General features: G+C 35.8%; 1 protein-coding gene across 1 annotated transcript in view; it reads right to left on the reverse strand.

Annotated features, from left to right (window-relative positions):
* srcin1a (SRC kinase signaling inhibitor 1a) overlaps positions 1-21,064 on the reverse strand; it is a 263,387-nt gene that overhangs the window by 42,491 nt on the left and 199,832 nt on the right. Inside the window, exons 4-7 of the mRNA XM_056452793.1 lie at positions 20,734-20,823; positions 14,722-14,849; positions 14,164-14,184; positions 8,937-9,097 (exon numbers count right to left, since the gene is read on the reverse strand). Coding sequence (XP_056308768.1) covers positions 8,937-9,097; positions 14,164-14,184; positions 14,722-14,849; positions 20,734-20,823 — 400 coding nt within the window. The remainder of the gene's footprint in view (positions 1-8,936; positions 9,098-14,163; positions 14,185-14,721; positions 14,850-20,733; positions 20,824-21,064) is intronic.

Consider the following 21,064-nt stretch of genomic DNA (forward strand, 5'->3'; position numbering starts at 1 on the left):
TCACTAATTTGTTACGACTCTGTCTTCCCTTTTATTACCTTTCGGTGGCCTCGCAGTATGACATCACAGTTAATTCGTTCATTTATGTGTGGAGGACGTACAGTTGACGTCAGAATTATAAACCGACCTGAATTGTAAGCCCCCCTGTTTATTTTTTTTAAGTGGCTAAAAATATTGACCTTAAAATGGTTTAAAAAAAAGATAAAAACTGCTTTTATTCTAGCCAAATTAAACAAATAAGATAAGAAAAAATATTATCAGACATACTGTGACAATTTCCTTGTTCTGTTAAACATAATTTGGGAAATATTTAAAAATTAAAAAAAAAAAATGCAAAGGGGGGCTAATAACTATGACTTCAACTGTATGTGTTTGAATTTTTTTGTGAAGAACGGCACTTCCTCTGGTGGACCGTTATTCCCCAGAGGGATCATTTTGTTCCAACTCTTTTGTTTCGCCGTCTTATGTTTTTTGTTATAGAACGTTGTATTTTGTTGAGAGAATTTCTGTTGATTTCTTATTTGATTCAAATGCCTAGACAGTTTGTTATATTTTGTTATTCCCTTTGATAAATGTTTATTTCATTATATACCTTTGTCTGTATCTGATCCTTTTTATGGTGCGGTCGAGGGCGAACTGGCTGTAACAAATTGAATAAGCAAATTATCAGAGAATTGTCTCATTTGCACAGATTCCACTAAGAAAAACTAGGCAGCAGACAGTTTCTCTTTCTTTTCCACTTTGCAACAAGGTGTGTTAGCACCTGCCTATGTTTTAAAATTGTTTTTTGTTTGTTTCTGTATAAAGATATTTCATACATGTGCATTTTCTGCATAAAGTATGAAAAATATTGTGTGTATATTTAAAAATGACTCAGTTATGTCCATTGTGGTGCTTCATGTGAGTGGGTGAAGCTATAATGAGTGGGTGTGGGTGATTGATGTAATTTTCTGTGTAGCGTCATGAGTAATATATTTTTTATGAGTAATATTTTCTGAACTGTTTCACTGTTAAACATGTTAAAAACCTACTTCCCAATGGAAAAAAATGAATGGGGTTTTTACTTCCGCAACACGACAGTTGTACTATCCAGTGCCTGTTTTTCTGTTTGGTCTGTGCATTCATGGTTAACATGCAGGTCTTGGCTCATGAATCACACTGGTAGCTATCATCCCACAGTCAATTTTGATTAAAGCGCTGCTGACTGAAGAACTGACTTGATTTGAGGCCGGCTCTCCCTCTCTCTTCATCTGTGTATCCCTGCTGGCCCATACCATCTCATCATTGAATATGATATTAAGAGTTATAGCCAGCCTCACTATTGGAGTGAATCTCACACAGCAGCAGCAGCAGGGAAATTAATGACTAGTAGAACACATGCTCACTTACACATAAACACTCACACATAGTAGGGTAATAAATACAGTATTCCCACTCTTTTTGATTAATGATTTGCTATGACTGCCTGATTTGTCCAGTCATGGTTAGGAAACAAAATCACCTCTCAGTTATTGGTGTTAATCTGTAATCTGGTGGTAATTACCTTATTTATCTGGCAAACCCTATTTAACTGACAGCCAAAATGTACAGTTTTCACAAGAGTTTTCAAGATTGAGTTGTTCTAAAATGACTGAAACTTTACAAAAGCAGGTTGACCAGATGAAGGACAACAAGATAAGGAGCCTTTCAGTTACAACAAGATAGGCTGATTATTTTAAATCTGTGATTTATACAATATCAAATCTTTACAATGTCACAAACTCATTGAAGATAGAGGGCAGGCCTCATTCCCACTGCAGTGACTTTGCAGATGCTTGTCGCTCTGGGTGGCGACCTGCTGCAAATGCAAGTCTGTGTAGGTCTACAGCACAAGAATACAACCGCCCTCTGCAGGAGCTGAGAGAAGATCACGTGAGCTTTATTGGTGCTCCTATTGGTTGTCACTCAAGAAAGTCTCTCTTCATTTTGCATAAAGTTGAAGGATTCTCAACGGGTCGCCAACTGGTTGCCAATGAACGTTGTCCCTCGCGAATATGGAGGTGTCTAGAAGTAGCCCGCTCTCCTTTGAAATGAACAGTTGCTTGTCGCTTTGCAACTGTGAGCCGCTCATACTGTGAATGAGGCTTAATACAGAGAACCTCAAAAGGCAATTGGTTCAACATTGGAGCTGGAGTTTTTCAGAATAAGGTCGTGTTTAAGGGACTCAGTGGGTGAGAGAATACTTATATTAAATGTATATGTTTATACTAAAAGCCCTCCAGTGACCAAAACACTAGACTAAGACATTAGACTATTCTGAAGTGCATGTTGTGTGGACAGGAATGTGTTCCAAGTTCGTTTTTATGATGGCCAGCAGTTAGCGCTTAGCAACTCTCACATGGTCGCCCACTGAAGCTAAGCAGGGCTGCGCCTTGTCAGTATCTGGACGGGAGATCACATGGAAAAAGCTAGATGTGCTGCACTGCTCCTCGGTGCTTATCGCCGCCAGCTCCCATTGAAAATGAATGACTTCCGGCTACTGTGACACTCTCGTGTGAACGTACAGTTACCCAACCTGCAAATCCCACACTGTAGGGTAGGTAAATGTAGCAGTCATCAATAAAATGACGGGAAACACGGTACAAGGTTGGGACTTTAGTTGTGAATGATGGATGAAATGGCTTAAGATACATTTGAAAACTGACTTGTTTTAATCACTCACAGTCTTTGAGAGTCATTAACTTTATTCATGGTACACTTTCAGATTTAAAACTCAGCTCAATGTTTTCATTCACTCAGAGCTGTGTTACACACTGTCACGATCACCAGCGATCGTAACTCCATAGGCCACTGGAATACAATCACAATTACTTATGGACTACAAATCCGCCATTGTTGGACTACAACTTCATACATGCACTCCGCTCTCACACAGATGTTCCTCATTCTGACTGATTACACACGCACCACCGGAGGACTGTCAAGGACTGATTACACACACTATTTAAGCAGCACATACACTCACTCCAGTCGCCGAGTCTTGTTTACACTTAGTGATATTACAACGCGTTTACTTTATCTTGTTTTTCCGTGTTTTTACCCTCGCCTTGTTATCAGGTTATCCCTGCCTGCTGCCAGCCATCTAACCTCTTGCCTGTTACTTTGACTACATTTATGGATTGCCTGTATACATCTGTTTGCCCCTGCATTGACCACTGCTTACCTGACCTTGCTATTAAACCTGCGTGTGGATCTGCACCTCTGTTGTCAGTGTCACAATCCCCGGTTACACACACAGCCTCCAAGAGCCTAATTTTCAAAAATGCAAAATATGGGCACTTTACATACTGAATGAGCTGTAATTGCTCTTTGTAAGTGCAGTCCATATTAAAATACTCCAGTAATGATGGATGGCTGGAAAAGTCATGAAGATTCACTCAGACAAATGTTTGCCTGATGCAATTTTATAACCACACATAACTAGAAAATAATCTCTGTTCTAAAAATGCCCATGACTTCTAGAGCCCTTGACAAAAATACTTTAAAATGCTCTCACATTTCCAGTTGCTGCATAACTGTAGGAACTCTGAAAATACAGACAGGACTTCTGAGAGCTGCACAGTCCAACAGGATCTGTCAGACAGTTAGTTCAGCATTTCTCCTCCCCAAAGCTTCCTGCATATCCACTAAAACAACATTCCCTTTATCAGACTGCTGTTCAACATGTCACCTGATAATCTGACAGCTGCTCGTACAAGGAACTTTTCTTTTTGTTTTAACAATATTCCACTTCCATATGTATTTTATTTAATATATTTATCCCCATTCACACATACAATTTTTATATCCACCCCACTTGACTGAGACGACTGCTGTCTTGGGATAGTTGGCCCATATCTGAAAAGTCTGACATTCTGACAGATACATTTTTGACTGACATCCGAATATTCTTCTTATGCCCAGGCCTTCGCTGTTCTCTATGGGGTTAAGTTATAAAAGATTCCACTGTCTCTCTCTGTACACTAATAAAGAAACTTTTAGACCACTATTAAGTCTATGAAAAATGGGGTGGGCTTTTAAATAAAAATACATGTACATGAGTAAAAGATGGATAGCATCAAAACTTAAATTTGACTATTTAATGGTAAAATGTGTCCTGTTCAATTTTCATCAAACAATAGTTTATGTAGGGCGAGACGGTAGCTTAGTGGTTAGCAAGAAGGTCGCTGGTTCAAGTCCCGGCTGAGTCAGTTGGCATTTCTCTGTGGAGTTTGCATGTTCTCCCTGTTTTTGTGTGGGTTTCCTCCAGGTGCTCCGGTTTCCCCCACAAGTCTAAAGACATGTGCTATAGGTGAATTGAATAAGCTAAATCGGCTGCAGTGTATGTGTGTGAATGAGTGAGTATGGATGTTTCCCAGTACTGGGTTGCAGCCGGAAGGGCATCCGCTATGCAAAACATATGGTGAAATAGTTGGCGGTTCATTCCGCAGTGGCGACTCCTGATGAAAAAAGGGACTAAGCTGAAGGAAAATGAATGAATGAATGAATGCATGAATAGTTTATATACCAAAACATCTTGTCAAAAATTTTAATATAAATATTTTAATGTAAATTTAAATATGTTTTGCCAATTTCAAACCACTAGTTTTACTGATTTGTCAACAAGACATTTTTAATCATAGCATTATATATTTTGTTATATATTGTTGGGAAAAAGGAATACATTTGAAACATATTTTTGTCTCTTTTTCTTTTCATTAAACAATTGTATTTGTATTGCTAAAGGTGATATTAACCAAACTTCTCTTGACTGTGATATGCTTTGCATACTAAAGAAGCATTTTTGTAAAAGTAGATGAAGCTGACGGAAATGCAAAGGCCTGATGGTGTAAAATTAACTTGAGCTCTGCAGCAAAACTTCCTGTCAGCAGAAATGAGTTGAAACTTATGCTTTTAACCAATGGAGTACTGGAGAATGATTGACAAGTGACGAATTCCACTAAACTTCACCTGGTAATATCAGCTGCCTATAAAAGTTGTAGTTAGGAAATGAAATTGGTTGCGCACATCTTGAATGTAACTCTTGCATTGCATTGAGGATAACAGAATGCTGTGAATCGAATTATTCATTTGTATCCTTATATGATTTCCATGTATACTATATAAAATCACTTTTGTAAATTTAATTTTATGCAGATACCAAAATGCTAAGTCTTTGACAACAATTGAGCAGAAATGAGAAGAAAAAAAATCCATTAGGCCCTGTTAGTTTTGGAACTGCAAATGGCTGTGGGTGGGAATACAAAAGTTTGATCTGTATATTCAACATCATCGGGGGAATATTGGGCAATTACACCATTTTTTAAGGACTAATAAATTGGAATATTTGTATACAGGACAAATTAATGACAAATACTGTACAAACCTATTTCAAATGATTAAACCTATTAAAGTTAAATGAATAAAGCTGAATGATACTATTGTCACCTTTAGACCTGCTTATTTAGTAGTGAATCATATTTCATAATGAAAGAACTTGCACTGTTAATGAACAGAACTGAATTAAAACTATAGTGAATTGAGCTTAATATTCTCTTGCTACAGCTGTTTTATAGTAGAGTGTGTATTTGTTTGCATTAGTTTGCATAGGTTTGCACTAATCCTGTTATCTCTCCTGTTTAATACTGAAAAGCTGTTCCATCCTCGACTATTTAAAGTGCTACAAAAAATGACATGACCTAACAGGTTTAATTTCATTATCACATTCTCTCGTTTTGATGTTAGAAAGCGTGATTCACACTAGTTCTCCATACTGATGTCTAAAAAGGAGCGAGAATGATGCATTTCCTGCTCCACACCACACACACGCACACGCACACACGCACACGCACACACGCACACACGCACACACGCACACACGCACACACGCACACACACACACACAGCATTCAACCTCCCTGTTTTTTTGGCTGTGTTTAAACAAAGGAGATATTGTGAAGACTACAAACCACCACTGCTATTAGTGGTATCTGTGCCTTCTGGGTCTCCTCTTTAAAGCAGTGTGAGGTGCAGGTGAGTTCAACACCTCACACCACATAATTCCTGATTCTGATTGACTGACACACATTTCAACTAACTAAACTAGGTTTGCTGACTGCATTACAGTTATCTCATAATGGTGCTTTTAAAGGAATGGAAGCTAATGATAAGCGCATGCTCAAGTGACTTCTGGTGTAAATGGAATAATTGACTCTAAACTGCTGTACTGAAATTTTAATGCACACCTGAGGTGTAACAGGCAATTGACATCACATCAAGCCACATTATGACCTCAGGTACACATTAAATTTTCAATATTTCAGCAAACTGCTGTGAATTACTCCTTACTTTGAGACTGTGAGGTAATGACAATGACTGACCTTTCAACAGTGCGTATTTCTGTGACTGAAAAAGAGCTATCAACCTTTACAGCCACCAAAGTAAGGTAATTTAGGGCAGTATTTTGTGATGTGTGTTTATCTCAGGTAGATTTACAAAGTTTCAAGCATGGATATTTTTTTTGTCCTCAAAACCAAACTGAACTGGGTTAATAATGACATTGTTTTCTGTAGAGCTGCTGACAGCTGAATTGAACTTTCATAACTTATAAACTTTACAATATTATCTAACTTACTAAACATAATCAACCCTAAACTTAATCTGAGCTTAATTACACTACTGAGCTGAATAATGACATGGCCTTCTGTAGAGCTGCTTTAAAGCTGCAATTAGTTCTAGAATTAAACTGAATTTAGCTGAATAATGCCATTACTGTTTTCTGTGGATCTGGTTTACAGATGTAATTGAGTTTGCTTCACAGATTAATAATTACTAAATTAATTTAAATCAGCTTTCAAACTAATTTAGCTGAAGAATAATACTATTGTCTAATGTAATGTTGCTTCATAGCTGTAATTGACTACAAGGCTATTAAACGAAATGAAATCAACATTCAAGCTAATTTAGCTGAATAATAACACTACTGTCTGATGTAATGTTCCCAGCAAGCACAGGACATCAACATGACGTTGGATTGGACGTTCCATTTTAAGCGGAAATGAAAATTGGGTTGACGTCAGAACCCAACTTCAGACCAACGTCAATGTCCAACGTCGGACAGATGTTAGATTTTGGTTATTTTCCAATGTAACCTAAAAACAATCAAATATCAAAGTCTAATGATGTTACAGCTTGACATTGTGTGGATGTTACCACTATAATGTCTATCAGATGTTGGATTTTGGTTAAATTAACTGTCAGTATTTGACGTCAATATGACATTGGTTTAAGATGTTGGCTCAACATTGGATTTTGGTTACTTTCCAACACAGTACTGAATTTCGGTCACCTGACATCACAACCTAAATCTAACCTAATATTAACATCTTATGATGTTGTTTGCCTGCAAAGTTGCTTCACAGCTATTGCTAAATTTGTTTCACTACAGCTATTAAACTAATCGTAACCAACACTAGATTTAGCTGAATGATGCCAGTAATGTTTTCTGTGGAGATGTTTTATAGCTATATAGTTTGATTGTTTTAAAAATGTTTGCACTTTACACTTTGAGTTGACTTTAATTAATTTTCAACTGAATTAAGCTGAGTAACATCACCATTGTTTTCTGTAGATTTGCTTTACAGCTGTTACAAATCTTTGCTGAACAATTACAAGCTAATGTAGCTGAAAAAAATTAATACCTTCTAATGTAATGTTGCTTTATAGCTATAATTGAATTTGTTTCACCATTTATTAATTTCAGTTATTAGCCTAAATCAACAAAGAACTGAATTAAGCTGAGTAATGTCATTATTATTTTCTGTTGATCTGCTTTACAGCTGTAATTGAATTTGCTACAAAACTTTGCTGAACAATTACAAGCTAATTTAACTGAATAATATCAATACCATCTAATGTAATGCTGCCATATAGCTGTAATTGACTTGGTTTCACCCCTTATTAATTTCACGCAGTTGTTAAACTAGCCTAAATCAACCCGAAACTGAATTAAGCTGAGCAATGTCATTATTGCTTTCTGTGGAGCTGCTTTACAGCCACAACTGAATTTGTTTTCTGATTTATAATAACTAACCAACAATGAATAAAAACACTACTGTCAATTGTAAAAATTATCTATAGCTGTACCTGAATTTGTTTAAACACTTATTAATTTTACAGTTATTGAACTAAACTGAATCAACACTGAGATAAATTAAGATGAACAATAATACAAATTGCTTTACTCTATTTCATAATTATTGACATTCTGTTACTGAACAAAGATTAATCAGAACTTAAATATATTTAGTTGAATCAATAACACTACTGTGTTTTGTAGAGCTGCTCACAGCTGTTGTCATGTAATTTGTTTAAAAATGTATTTCCAGTTTCTGAATCATCACTGAACTAAATTGAGCTGAATAATAAGACCGCTGCCTTCCATAAAGCTGCTTTACTCCTGACAATGATGAATCCTGCATTACTAACAGTCATTTTCCTGTTTATTACAGTTAAGCTGCTTGGAAACAATCTGTACGTGCTTGTTATCTAAACAAAGTGACGTGTTTTGTCTGCCTGAAAGCGAACAGACACAATAAGCCTTAAAACGACAGGCAATCTGGACACCTTTGAGGTTTGATGTAATGTTTAATATCCAGCAATGCAGAGCAGGGATTTAAACGAATGAGACTGGGACAACCCGGTGCGATGTGTCAAAAATAGCAGCCAAGCAAGTGACAAATTGTCCTGACATGCCACATTTTTGATAGTCACCCACGGTGAGGACAAAAACTCAGATTAACATGGCAGAGATGTGATTTATCACATGCAGCTTTATCACGTCGTGACCTGCTGTGACTTGCTGTAACCTGCCGCGTGTCGAGATGCATGAGATTGTGTGTTTGCGTGTAACATCTTACCTGCATTTTCCGCAGCTGTGCGAGCTGTTTGCGCAGATCAGTGGCGTTCTGTTGGAGGTCGTGCAGGTGAAGCTGCATCTGTAGTCTGGAAACAGTGGAGGCCTGAGAGCCTCCAGATGAAGGCGGAGGCATCAGTGCCAGCGGGGCGGATGGAGTCAGTGCTATTAACCACAACACAAAACAAACAGTCAACACAGACAGCTGCAAACACACACTCAGTCAAACTGAAGTTACTTTGCACTTACCTATTTGCACCTTCTACACTTGCATTGTTTAGTGCTGTTTCTGGAGATCAACCTTCCAGTAGAGTTGATGATGTGAAAAAATTTATGAGTTTAAAGGTTTTCTGCATACGAATGTAACCATAAATCCTTAATACTGTTAATAGTTAATACTGCTTTCAAGTACACCTGAAAAGAATGCTATTAAAATAATGTTTTTTTTCTTGTACAGACCATTAATTTCTCTTCATAATACCTCAATGTTTCATTAGGAGCCACAGTATTCATTTTGTTTTGTTTTTTGGCTCAACTAGTGCTGGTAGCTGTTGATTTGCATTAACCAAGGCTTCAGCTTCTGTAATATTCTACTGAAGAAAAAAGTCATTTATATTTTGGATAGCCTGAATGAAAATTAATTAAAAGCGTATTTTTATTGTCTGTGAACTACAGCTTGAATTTTGTACACATTAAATTTTGAAATAAAAATGATACAGAAGAAGAAAGAATAAATATATTCATGCGCACATTTTTAAAATTATAACATGCTGTCCACATTTTTCTGTTAGGGAACATTTTATTTTATTATTATTTTAAATATACTCGTATCTTTTTATGAAAATTTTTTAAAGTATATTTATAACTTGAACTATATAAAGTCTATATGTATGTATATATATATATATATATATATATATATATATATATATATATATATACATACATACATACATACATACATACATTTTCCTAATGATGTTTAACAGAGCAAGGAAATTTTCACAGTATGTCTGATAATATTTTTTCTTCTGGAGAAAGTTATTATTTTGGCTAGAATAAAAGCGTTTTTTATTTGAAAAAAAAACAAATATTTTAAGGTCAAAATTATTAGCCCCTTTAAGCTATATATTTTTTTCGATAGTCTACAGAACAAACCATCGTTATACAATAACTTGCCTAATTACCCTATCCTGCCTAGTTAATCTAATTATAATAATAATAATTCCTTGCATTTATATAGCACTTTTCTAGATACCCAAAGAGCTTTACACATTGGGAGGGAATCTCCTCATCCACCACCAGTGTGCAGCATCCACCTGGATGACACAACAGCAGCCGTATTGTGCCAGACCGCACACCACACACCAGCTGTTTGGTGGAGAGGCGACAGAGTGATGAAGCCAATTATGATATGGGGATCATGATATGGGGGCCATGATGGACAGAGGCCAGTGGGCAAATTTGGCCAGAATGCCAGGGTTAAACCCCTACTCTTTTTCGAAGAACATCCTAGGATTTTTCACGACCCCAGAGAGTCAGGACCTCGGTTTAACGTCTCATCTGAAGGACAGGTTAATTAACCTAGTTAAGCCTTTAAAGTTCACTTTAAGCTGTATAGAAGTGTCTTGAAAAATATCTAGTAAAATATTATTTACTGTCATCATGGCAAACATAAAATACATCAGTTATTAGAAATGAGTTATTAAAACTATTATGTTTAGAAATGTGTTGAAAAAATCTTCTCTCCATTAAATAGAATTTGGGGTAAAAAAAATAAACAGGGGGCTAATAATTCAGGTGGGCTTTTATGTAATATTAAAATGCATACTTTGCATTTTATTGATGGATGTGTGTACACATATGCTTTTCCACTGATATAACCAGAAATTTCAAAGTAGCTTTACATCTGTTGTTTCTGTTGTTCGAAACTCTTGTGTTTTCAATTGGAATTACCATTACTAATTTTACACAGGTAAGAGTGTGAAGACTGAAATAACTTAAAAATCACTCACATCGCGGTACTGCAGCATTACTTGTTTTTAGAAATCTCAGTAACATTGTGAAACATATTTACAGTTTTAATTTGCATATATTTCTTCAAATAATAAGCCCTAATGTAGTTGTTATTATTATTATTGCTGAAAACGTTTTGTTGTTCAGTGGAAACCACTGGTAAATGTGACTTTTTTGGGTCACTCGTGTGCGCAAACCTCATATGGTAATTATGATACAGTATTTCCCACTCAAAGGTCAAATAAACACTGACTTTCCAGCTTGGGGAAAAGTTAATTAAATTATTATGTCAGAATTCTAAGCAGTGTTGACCATCATTATAAGCTTTGACTGTTTTACTCATTCAATATAGTTTAAGAAAAATAAATATGAAGCATGTCAGAAAACACTAGCCTTTTCACATGTAAACACATTTTCTCCTTAAGAATCACATATAAATATACAATTACACATTTAATGTGTACTGTGCATCCTCTGTTCTTTACCTCATTACATCAACCCTAAAAATATCAGTTTTTGTCTTGGAAATGTGTTTATGTTGTATTTTTTAACAGAAGGTAACCATGTGTCAACTTAAAATTTTAAAGTTGATTCAGCTTGATGTTTTAAGTCAGTTTAATACAATGGAAGTTAAAACAATTAGAAAAAAAGTTAATTTGATTCAACTTAAAATTGTAGGCAGCTATTTTTAACATGCTTATTTGAACTGGAAGTCTTTTTTATTCTGACCAAAATCACTTTATTTCATAACTACTATTTCCAAACTTAAACATTTTCCAGGTGGATTTGAACACAGCTTCAGTTTTGGTGATCTTAAAACCTGGCTGTTACCTGAATGACCTCGACTACCTGAATCGAGTGTGTTTGATTAGGATTGGAGCTAAACTCTGCAAGAAGCAAGATCTCCAGAAGCCGAACGAGCATTTTTCCTCAACACCCATAATTCCTTGTGTTTTGAGACAGAGATACAGTAACCCACACAACATACAGCACAAAGCTTGTGGTGACCTCCAGAGCCCATTCAGGATCATGCTGTTAGTGAGGAATACAGAGATATCAGCATCTCCAGTCAGTCGTTTTTAACATAAGGGTACAAATACTGAATCACCAAGCTTCAGGGAGCAAGAAAATAGACACATCATCCTCACACTTAACTTTCAGTGTGTGAATGTGTCAAGTTTAGGAGTGAAAACAGACTGAGGGAGAGAAATATCAAGTGCAGGCAGGCCTTAGAGGAGAGATATTAGGAAGCTACAGTGAAAACAGGCATTATAATAATTAAAATTCTGTCACCATTTACTCATTTACTCATCGTTCCAAACCCCATAAGACTTTTGTTCATTTTCTGAAACTCCAATAAATAATAATAATAATAATAATAAAATGAGAAATCTGGGAGATTTCTATTAACACTACAAAGTAACAAAATAGTTAAACAATTATTCTATTTCATAACCACTTGATTTGATTTAAACAGCTTTTTATCTAACATCTAAGCATTGATCAGCAAATATAAACAAAAGCATTGGTTTTTGTGAAAGCTCAAATGTGCCGTCTGACACAAGAATCAACCTGTTATGAGCTCAAAACAACAATTAAATCAGGTTGAGCAAAATCGTCAGTTTAGCAATAAAGCAGACTACATGTGGATCATGATCTATTTATATACTCTAAACCTGAGCTGTAGTAACATGGAATCCTGATCAGTAGTTCATAAAAGACTGTCATTTACGCGTTCTCCAAAAGCATCAGCGATACAGGAAATAAACAGAGAGCTGCTGACAAAGAGGGAATTGCTAAATGTTTCTAAAGACTTTGAAAAGAGCAAGCAGCAGAGAATTAGGACTGACATATGCTGCTGAAGTGAAGTGTGTGAAGTCTGGATCATCAATGACTTCAGAGAATCAGTCAAGAATTGTTGTGCTGTGAAGAAAATATAAAACTGTGTATAGAAAGCATCGTCAATGCACCGTGATGAACTGAGATATCGAATTGAACTGAATTGATGGCACCAAACCGAACCGTGAGACTAGTGTAGGTTCACACCTCTAATATACATTGGTTGAGACTCCAGCAATAGAAACATAACTAATTTTTATCACACTGAGTTAAGTTGTGGCATGATAAAACTTTGAACAAGTCTTCAGTTGTTATGTTTTTGATGTTTATGATCATCTCTAAAGCTCACATTGATCTGTTCTGAAAGAAACTCTCTCCATCTGCAGGTTGTGATGTTTCAGATCATGGTCAGAGTAAAGCAGTAACAGGTTACATAGGTGGATCAGTCCAGCTGCCCTGCTCCTGTGTTCACCCTCAATCTAAACCACAGACATTCAGCTGGAGCTACACCAATGATCTAGGAAGAAAATGGACTGAGGTGTGTAAAGATGAGATATATAAGGACAAACTGGAGCTCTTTAATCAAACTTCACCAGCAAATTGGTCTCTGCTCATTTCTGACCTCAAAGAGGAGGATGAAGGGGCCTATAGGTGTGAGACTTCACACACTTTTACAGATATTAAAATAACAATAAAAGGTAAATTGAAGCTTTTTCCCCCAATCACATCTCTGTCAAAATGCAATGTACATTAAAGACAAGTAAACCCCCACTGCTATGACTGGATAACATGATGTTGCAGAATTTACTGGCGTTTTGAAACTGTTATGTAAATGGTACTTTACCACTGAAAAGATGGATCTGAAGTGAACAGCACATTTTTAAAATTTTGACCACTCAGACTGATATCACACCAGTATCAATAGTGCTGTTTTGCACATTGAGTGGCACTGAGCCTGCATTTCTATCCATGTATTTCAGATGTTGAAATGTAATTATTTACACCAAATTCAAAAACACTGACACTGAAGTAAGCAGTGATAATAAACCAAAATACAATACATACATTGTGCTGCTGGGAACTGTATATCCTACAACACACACACACAAAAGATTTACTTACTGTACATACATTAGAGAATCTGAATATTAAATTTTGCACAATCCATTATTAAATATACAACAAAAACATTTTTATGGTTCTGGAATTGCATAAGAGAGAATAAATGATGACAGAATTCCCACTTTGGGGTGAACTCACCCTTTAAATAAGGAGGAAGATCATTTGTTCATATAAAACCACACAAACACACACACCATACATAAGGAATTACACGCCAATCCACATAAAACATGAGAGAGCAGAGACAAGGCTACCTTTCTTCTTCAGCCGGCCAGCTGTAACATACAGTAAAAGCTGTCAGCTTATTCCAGTTATCTAAATTAACGTTAGGAAGAAACAAAAAACAGAGTGCTGAATAGGACGTGTAGTGGATCGGGTTGAGGAGAGACAAGAAACTCTCTCAAAACCTCCATACATTAAGGCACGAGTCACCTTTCTCAACCACAGAGAACCTTCGAAGACAAATGTAACAAATCAAATCTCTGGCTGTGGTTTTGAAAACCTGAGCACTCAGAAGATCTCTGAGGATGCCCGTTATGGATTTAAAAAAGAATTGAGAAATAAATACTGAAAAATATCAGTGAAAACATCAGGGTTATTCTGACAATGAACAACAAAAGCGTGAAAACAAAGTCCTTCATTCAAGTGCACTCTGATAAACAAACAGTCCTGTCTGCTACTGTTTGTCCAGGTTGTGATCATATGGTTTTGAAACTCGGGCCAGCCTGATCTTACAAAAACGTAACATTATACAGTTTCACAGCCTGCCTCATGAGCTCTCTTGGAAAACATAAAGAAGTAGCTGGACTCACTTCCCGTGGCGGATCCGTCGCTGGTGGATTCGGTCTTCTCGCTGGAAGAGAAAGGGAAGGGCCGTGAGAAGTCCGCCCCCTGGTCCGGAGGGCAGCCCGCCATCATGCAGAGACGCAGCAGGCCGCATCTGAGGATCATACAGCCATGATACTACCACTGTACTACAGCACCTCACGCTACACTGACGCTAGGCTGCACTACGCCAGCACTACACTAGCTTACTCTCGCCATAATAATGGGTAATGCTGTACACTACCTGACAAAAGTCTTGTCTGTGATCCCAGTTGTAAAAGCAACAAATAAAAACTTGACTTCTAGCTGATCATTTGGAAAAGTGGCAAAAGGTAGATTTTTTTTCAGATGAATCATCTGTTGAACTGCATCCCAATCATCACAAATACTGCAGAAGACCTATTGGAACCCGCATGTACCCGAGATTCTTACAGAAATCAGAGATGAAATCATTGCAGAGATTTATGGACGCAGTCCTCCAAACTCATGGGAGTCAAACACATTATTAATTCTTTTTCCACTGCACCATGACTTTATATTCTATACTGAACATTATTTCTGTTAAGTGAAAAGACTTTGTCTAAGCAAAGTCAGACCTTACTGTCCTAATTAAATAATTAAAAAAATCAAGGTGTGATCATATTTTATTTAGGTAAAATAAGCGTAATCTAGAGGCATTTGCCTTTCATTTTAGCCACTTCTGATACTAAATGATCAACTACAAGTCAATTTATTATTTGTTTTTTTCTAATACTTGGATAGGGGACAAGTCTTTTGTCAGGTAGTTTATATTGAAAGTCAAGCACTGTAATTTCTCCACACTATTTCAAATCTTCTGATTAGCACAGCTTTATTTAAACTATTAAACAATTTGGTTAAACCATATACACTATATACACTATTCTACCATTCTAATTCATTAGGGGTCAGTAAGACTTTAAGGTATTTACTGTATATATAATGTCATGAAAGTTTTATCTTAATAAAATATGCACTTTTGAACATTCCATCAATCAAACCAATACAAAACATATTCTTCAACACTGATACACTGTGAAAGAAATATTTATGTTGAATAAAATTAACTTGCATTAAACTGACTTAAAACATCAACTTAAAAGGATAGTTCACCCAAAAAATAAAAATGATCTAATGTATTCTCTCTCGTGTGGTTTTAAATCTTTATAAGTTCATTATTTCTTTTAAACACAAAAGGACATATTTTGAAGAATGCTGGTTGCTGGTACCTATCGACTTTCATGTAGGAAAAAAATACTATGGAAGTCAATGTCTGCCAGCTACCAGCATTTTTCAAAACATCATCTTTTGTGTTCAAATGGGATATATGCACACGGACTTTACATTTTCAGCCAGCCAGCCCAACGGCTTTTCGTTGAACGGTCTTTCCATTACAAAATCGCCACGTTTTTGAACTGTTCTTTAAAAATAAACGATTTTCACTGCCTAATAGATATTTGATGTAAAGTGGGTCTCAAACCGGACAAGCACTGCATTACATTTCATTTTACCCTTTCCATATCTTTAATATATGAAAATTTATTTTACCTCAGTATTTTGAATAGAGTTTCTGCGCTAGCCTGTCATCTCATTTTATGCTTAAACAACTAAATGAATGCTTAACTTTATTTAACCGATTGTATTTTAATTACATTACAATGTCGATGCTGTAAAAGAAACCGTATGAAATTGAAAATAGTCACATTAAGCTTTCACCAGAAGTTTGGCTGAAAAACACTAGCTGTGCATATAGCCCATTGAAGGAAGAGTAAATGATGTTTATGTTTTTGGGGAACTATCTCTTTAAATCTTGTGTAATTAAAAAAAAAGAAAAAAGCCAAAACAGCTTAAACTTATTTTAATCTTAAAATAAAATTGTCAACTGTATTATGTTTACAGTGTAACAAGTTTTAAATTGAGAATCCCCAAATTTGCAAATTATAATGATTTCTGAAAGATCTTCTGATGTAATGGTGTAATCATGTTATGTAATACTGTAATATTGTAAAATTGCATAACATTTTAAAATGTACTTCAACAGAAATTAATTACTTTAAAATTCCATTAACATTTAGTGATTTTGCTGCCCTTGTGAGCATACAAGACTTCAGGTGTTTAAAAATCTTACTGACCCAAAACCACTGATTGACAACTTAGTTACTGTACCTGGTACAACTCAAAAGAACAGTAAACTTTAGTAGACCTTAAAAAACTTTTGAGCAAGCTCTATAATCTGAAACAATTCAAACACGCACATGACTGGCTTAAACTTTCGCTTAACAGTATCTTTAATCCCTTTTCACACCAGCTGTCAAAATGCAAGCACAAATAAAATTGAAATTCTCAATAACAAGCTCTTAAATACACATTTTGTGTAACTTTATGCTATTCATAAACTTCAAAAACTCCCCGATCAACATGATTTACATCAGACACACAAAACCTTTCTAAATCTAATTAAACATATTATCTACTCCTTAACTCTTTACACAATGAATTTATTCTCAAAGGAAATGCTCACTCATAAACGATGGGGAAAATTATCCAGTAATTTACTCAATCTCAAGCTATCATTGACTTTCTTCTTTCAGACCAATACATGAGTAGTTTGACATTTTGCCCTGGCTCTTTCATGCTGTGTTGGGTTGTGTCATTTTTTTAAGCTTCCAAAAGTGCACAAATCCATCATAAAACTAACTCATATGCCCACAAAGTGTTAACACGTGTTTTATGAAGCAGATCAACGAGATATTAAAAACATTTCACATTTTTAAATTGGGTAATTTAAGACAACTTCTTGGCTGACCTCTGACTTAAAGTACAGATGTGGCTACTGAGAATGCGCGAGTGAATGAACGTGACCACGGAATGCAGCAGTGTTATGCGGTATGTGGTCTAACACAAGAAAGATATGACCAGTAGGCGGCAATTATGTAACATAGTGAACGTACTGAACTGATATAGCAGCGCACACAAGGAGAAGAGGAAAGGAAATTAAATAGGCTAATCATGATTGAAGTAAGATGAAGTAAGTATGACGTAAGACACACTTGTAGCAGAAGAGTAATGCTTCTGTAACACATTACTCTTCTGTAAGAGTAATGAGTTCACACCAAATGTAGAATTAAGTATTCACACATGTAAGTTACATACAAAGTCAATGCAAATTTCTCCCAGGAAGTGTAAATGATGCGAAATTCGCCTCAATGTTCTGTGAAAGTCTATCAGAAATTAGTATTGAGAATACTTTAGGGAGTGTTACAGTGCTCCGCGTTTGGTGTGAATTGAGCATAAGAGATTCTAAAGGGTGCGTTTCCACTGCAGATCTTGATGGTCAATTCCAATTTTGTGACTGAATCCGATTTATTTGATGACCGGCTTATTCATCATCTTTTAAAAGTGACTCGTATCTGATTGTCTGCATTTATACAGCACATGGCAAAGGTGCAATGACCAGGAAAAAAAGAGCGGGCGCTGACTGACAACTCATAATAAAAGAGCGTCATTTTCTCCATTCCTGTATTTAATCTGTTTGCAGGGTTTAGTTTTTAAATTCTTTTTGACAAGCTGTTTTACTATAGTTTGTAACAGAAAAGTTCTCATTTGGCCATCTTCTTTTAATCTAGGACTTTTCAAACTAGTAGGCATTTTAATGCAATGTCAATGGCGTAATTTATGCACGTGATGTACGCAATAGTTTTATATTAGTTTATACTAGTTACATCGCGGATATTGCACTCTCTCGATAACATCCTTAAATACGTGTGCTACATGACAATATAAATGCTTTTTTAGTCCTTGTGTATGAGATTTAAGGTTTGGGACTCTGCTGAATTCTGTTCTTAAATGAAAGCGTCAGACTTGACGTCATTCGCTATGGTTTTTAATGATGCGCGACTTGCATTTACAGGCGAAAATCCGTTCAACAGTACCTGCTTACACTGCAGACATGAGGGCACCGATCCGAATCATATCGGATAAATTTCCCTATGTGAACAAGGTCTGAATCTGATTTGAGTAAATCAGAATTCATATGATTATTTCCTGCTTACACGTAAATGGGCCATATCTGATCTGTACCACAAGACATAAAAAAAAAAACAGAAGAAAAAAAACAGAATTGAGTCACTTGAACCAGGTAGTGTAAATGCAACCAAAGTAACTTGTTCTTGTAACTGTTCTTGTTCGGTGTTGTCTTCTGTAATGCTATAGTAAGTGGTTCTATAGTAAGTGGTTCCCACAAGATGTGTCTATTTTTTTTAAACTTCTGCTAGGAATGTATCTTATATCATGCGTCATGCATCATACAGTGGTCAGAGGTCAGCCACGAGGTTGTTGAAAATATACATTTGGTAGCCACCAGGTGATTTGAGAAAATATTTAAAAAATTAGAAATAGTTTTGTTACAAAAACACATTGATCAGGTAAAGTCAAGTTCAAGTCAAGATGAGCTTTATTGTCATTTTGCTTTACAGTGCTGAGCATATATAAGTACACCCCTCACTCCTCACAAATGTATCTTTTAAATTCATATTTTAAATAGGAAGCTATTGAATATTATATTTGTGCATATGCATTAGATTTGTCTGTACTGAAGCCAAATCTGGAGCTTATCTACCAAAATAACTTATGATAACGGTCCAAAAACTAGTACACCCAAATTTATATGTTAGAGAAAATATTAAATACAAATTTTAAAAAGAGGAAAAGTCAAGAGAAGCAAAAAAATGGAAATATTTAGTTGAAATTTTGTAGGTTGTAATTTTTTTTTTTGCAATATTTTGCTTGAATTTAATTGTATTCTCTTTCTATTTCTAAATATCTTTGGTGACTAAAATGTTATTTTAATAAATATATCTGTTTAATAAATCTGTTTGTTTCAAATACACAAAAATACATTACCTATATTCACTGAGAAATGGAGAAAACTATTCATTTCAAAGTGGGATGTACTTAATTATGCTGAGAACTGTATGTGTGGCCATCAGCCCTCAAAAACCACTCTGAACTAGTCCCCTCATTTAGTAATAAGCCTGATCCACTTCACATGAATGAACCCCGTGGCTGTGTTTTTTTGGAAGCTTAAAAAATGCACACAACCCAACACTATTGGAATATCCAGAGGAAGAGCTGGCATTGATGAGCCAGGATAATATTTAAAACTACTTCAATTGTGTTGGTCTGACAGAAGAAAGTTATATACACAGAGGATGGCTTGAGGTTGAGTAAATAATGGGGTAATTTAGATTTTTGGGTGAAATATTCCTTTAAATCTCTACTTAACACATTCCTTTGAAAGCAATTGTCTAAATGAATTAATTTCCTTTCATAAAAATACCACAGGTGACATGAATGACTCACATCAAATGTGAATGACAATAAATGCCCACCAACATCAAAGACACTCATGGCCATCGCAGATACCACCAGCACACACAATTTCAGTACAAGCACTTTACATTCAGCAAGAGAAGACATTTTGCAAGCTTATGAAGCAGACGAAGCCAATGCTGCACAGCAAACAAGATATTTCCGCAGGATAGCAACATGATACCATGCTAAAAACAGCAAGAAGGTATGAAATTGTTGAATACATTATGTAAACAATCATTTTAGTGTTAAAAGCATTTCACACGGTACACTGTCTTATGTACAGCTGTCTAACATACACATACTGTGAGTTGGTGAGGGTCATGTTTGTGCAACTGTGCTTGCAGAAAAAGCATATTCTGAATGATGTTTACAGTGTAAATACATCAAATGTTGATTGATGTTGCATGCAATAATTAATAAGATTAAAAAACAAAAGTGTAAACTGATAGTGTGTACCATGTACAATTGCTTTTATACTACACTATATGACTGTGATGGCATATGTGATGGTACAGTATGAGTGAATTGGCTTTTACTGCATAGGTGAGATTTTAATCAATGTCATGAGCATTTGGGTCGATGTAAACTCTGTGTGGGTGTGCTCTTACGTGCTGTCACTGTCTGGAGCTCGAGTCAGGACACTCTGAACCAGTCCAGTCAGACTGGCTATCTGCTTCTCCATTGCCTCCATACGATCCCTGCTAACATCACAAACAGACAATGTATAAGTGTGGGCTTTTTGAACTCATATTTACTGTTTTTTTAACTTAAACTGCTGGTTTCCTGTCCGATATATGAAAACGCAAAGTATGTAGTGGATTTTAAATTACTGACAGACAATGACAATACAATTTCCCAAACCATGGATTGTCTAAGGCCAGCAGCTTATAGCAGAGTAAAATCTGTTAGAAGATCCGTTCAGGGCTGATTAACAAGAAC

The sequence above is a fragment of the Danio aesculapii genome, chromosome 3 (genome assembly GCF_903798145.1).
Source record: "Danio aesculapii chromosome 3, fDanAes4.1, whole genome shotgun sequence".
In the NCBI taxonomy this organism is placed as follows: Eukaryota; Metazoa; Chordata; class Actinopteri; order Cypriniformes; family Danionidae; genus Danio; species Danio aesculapii.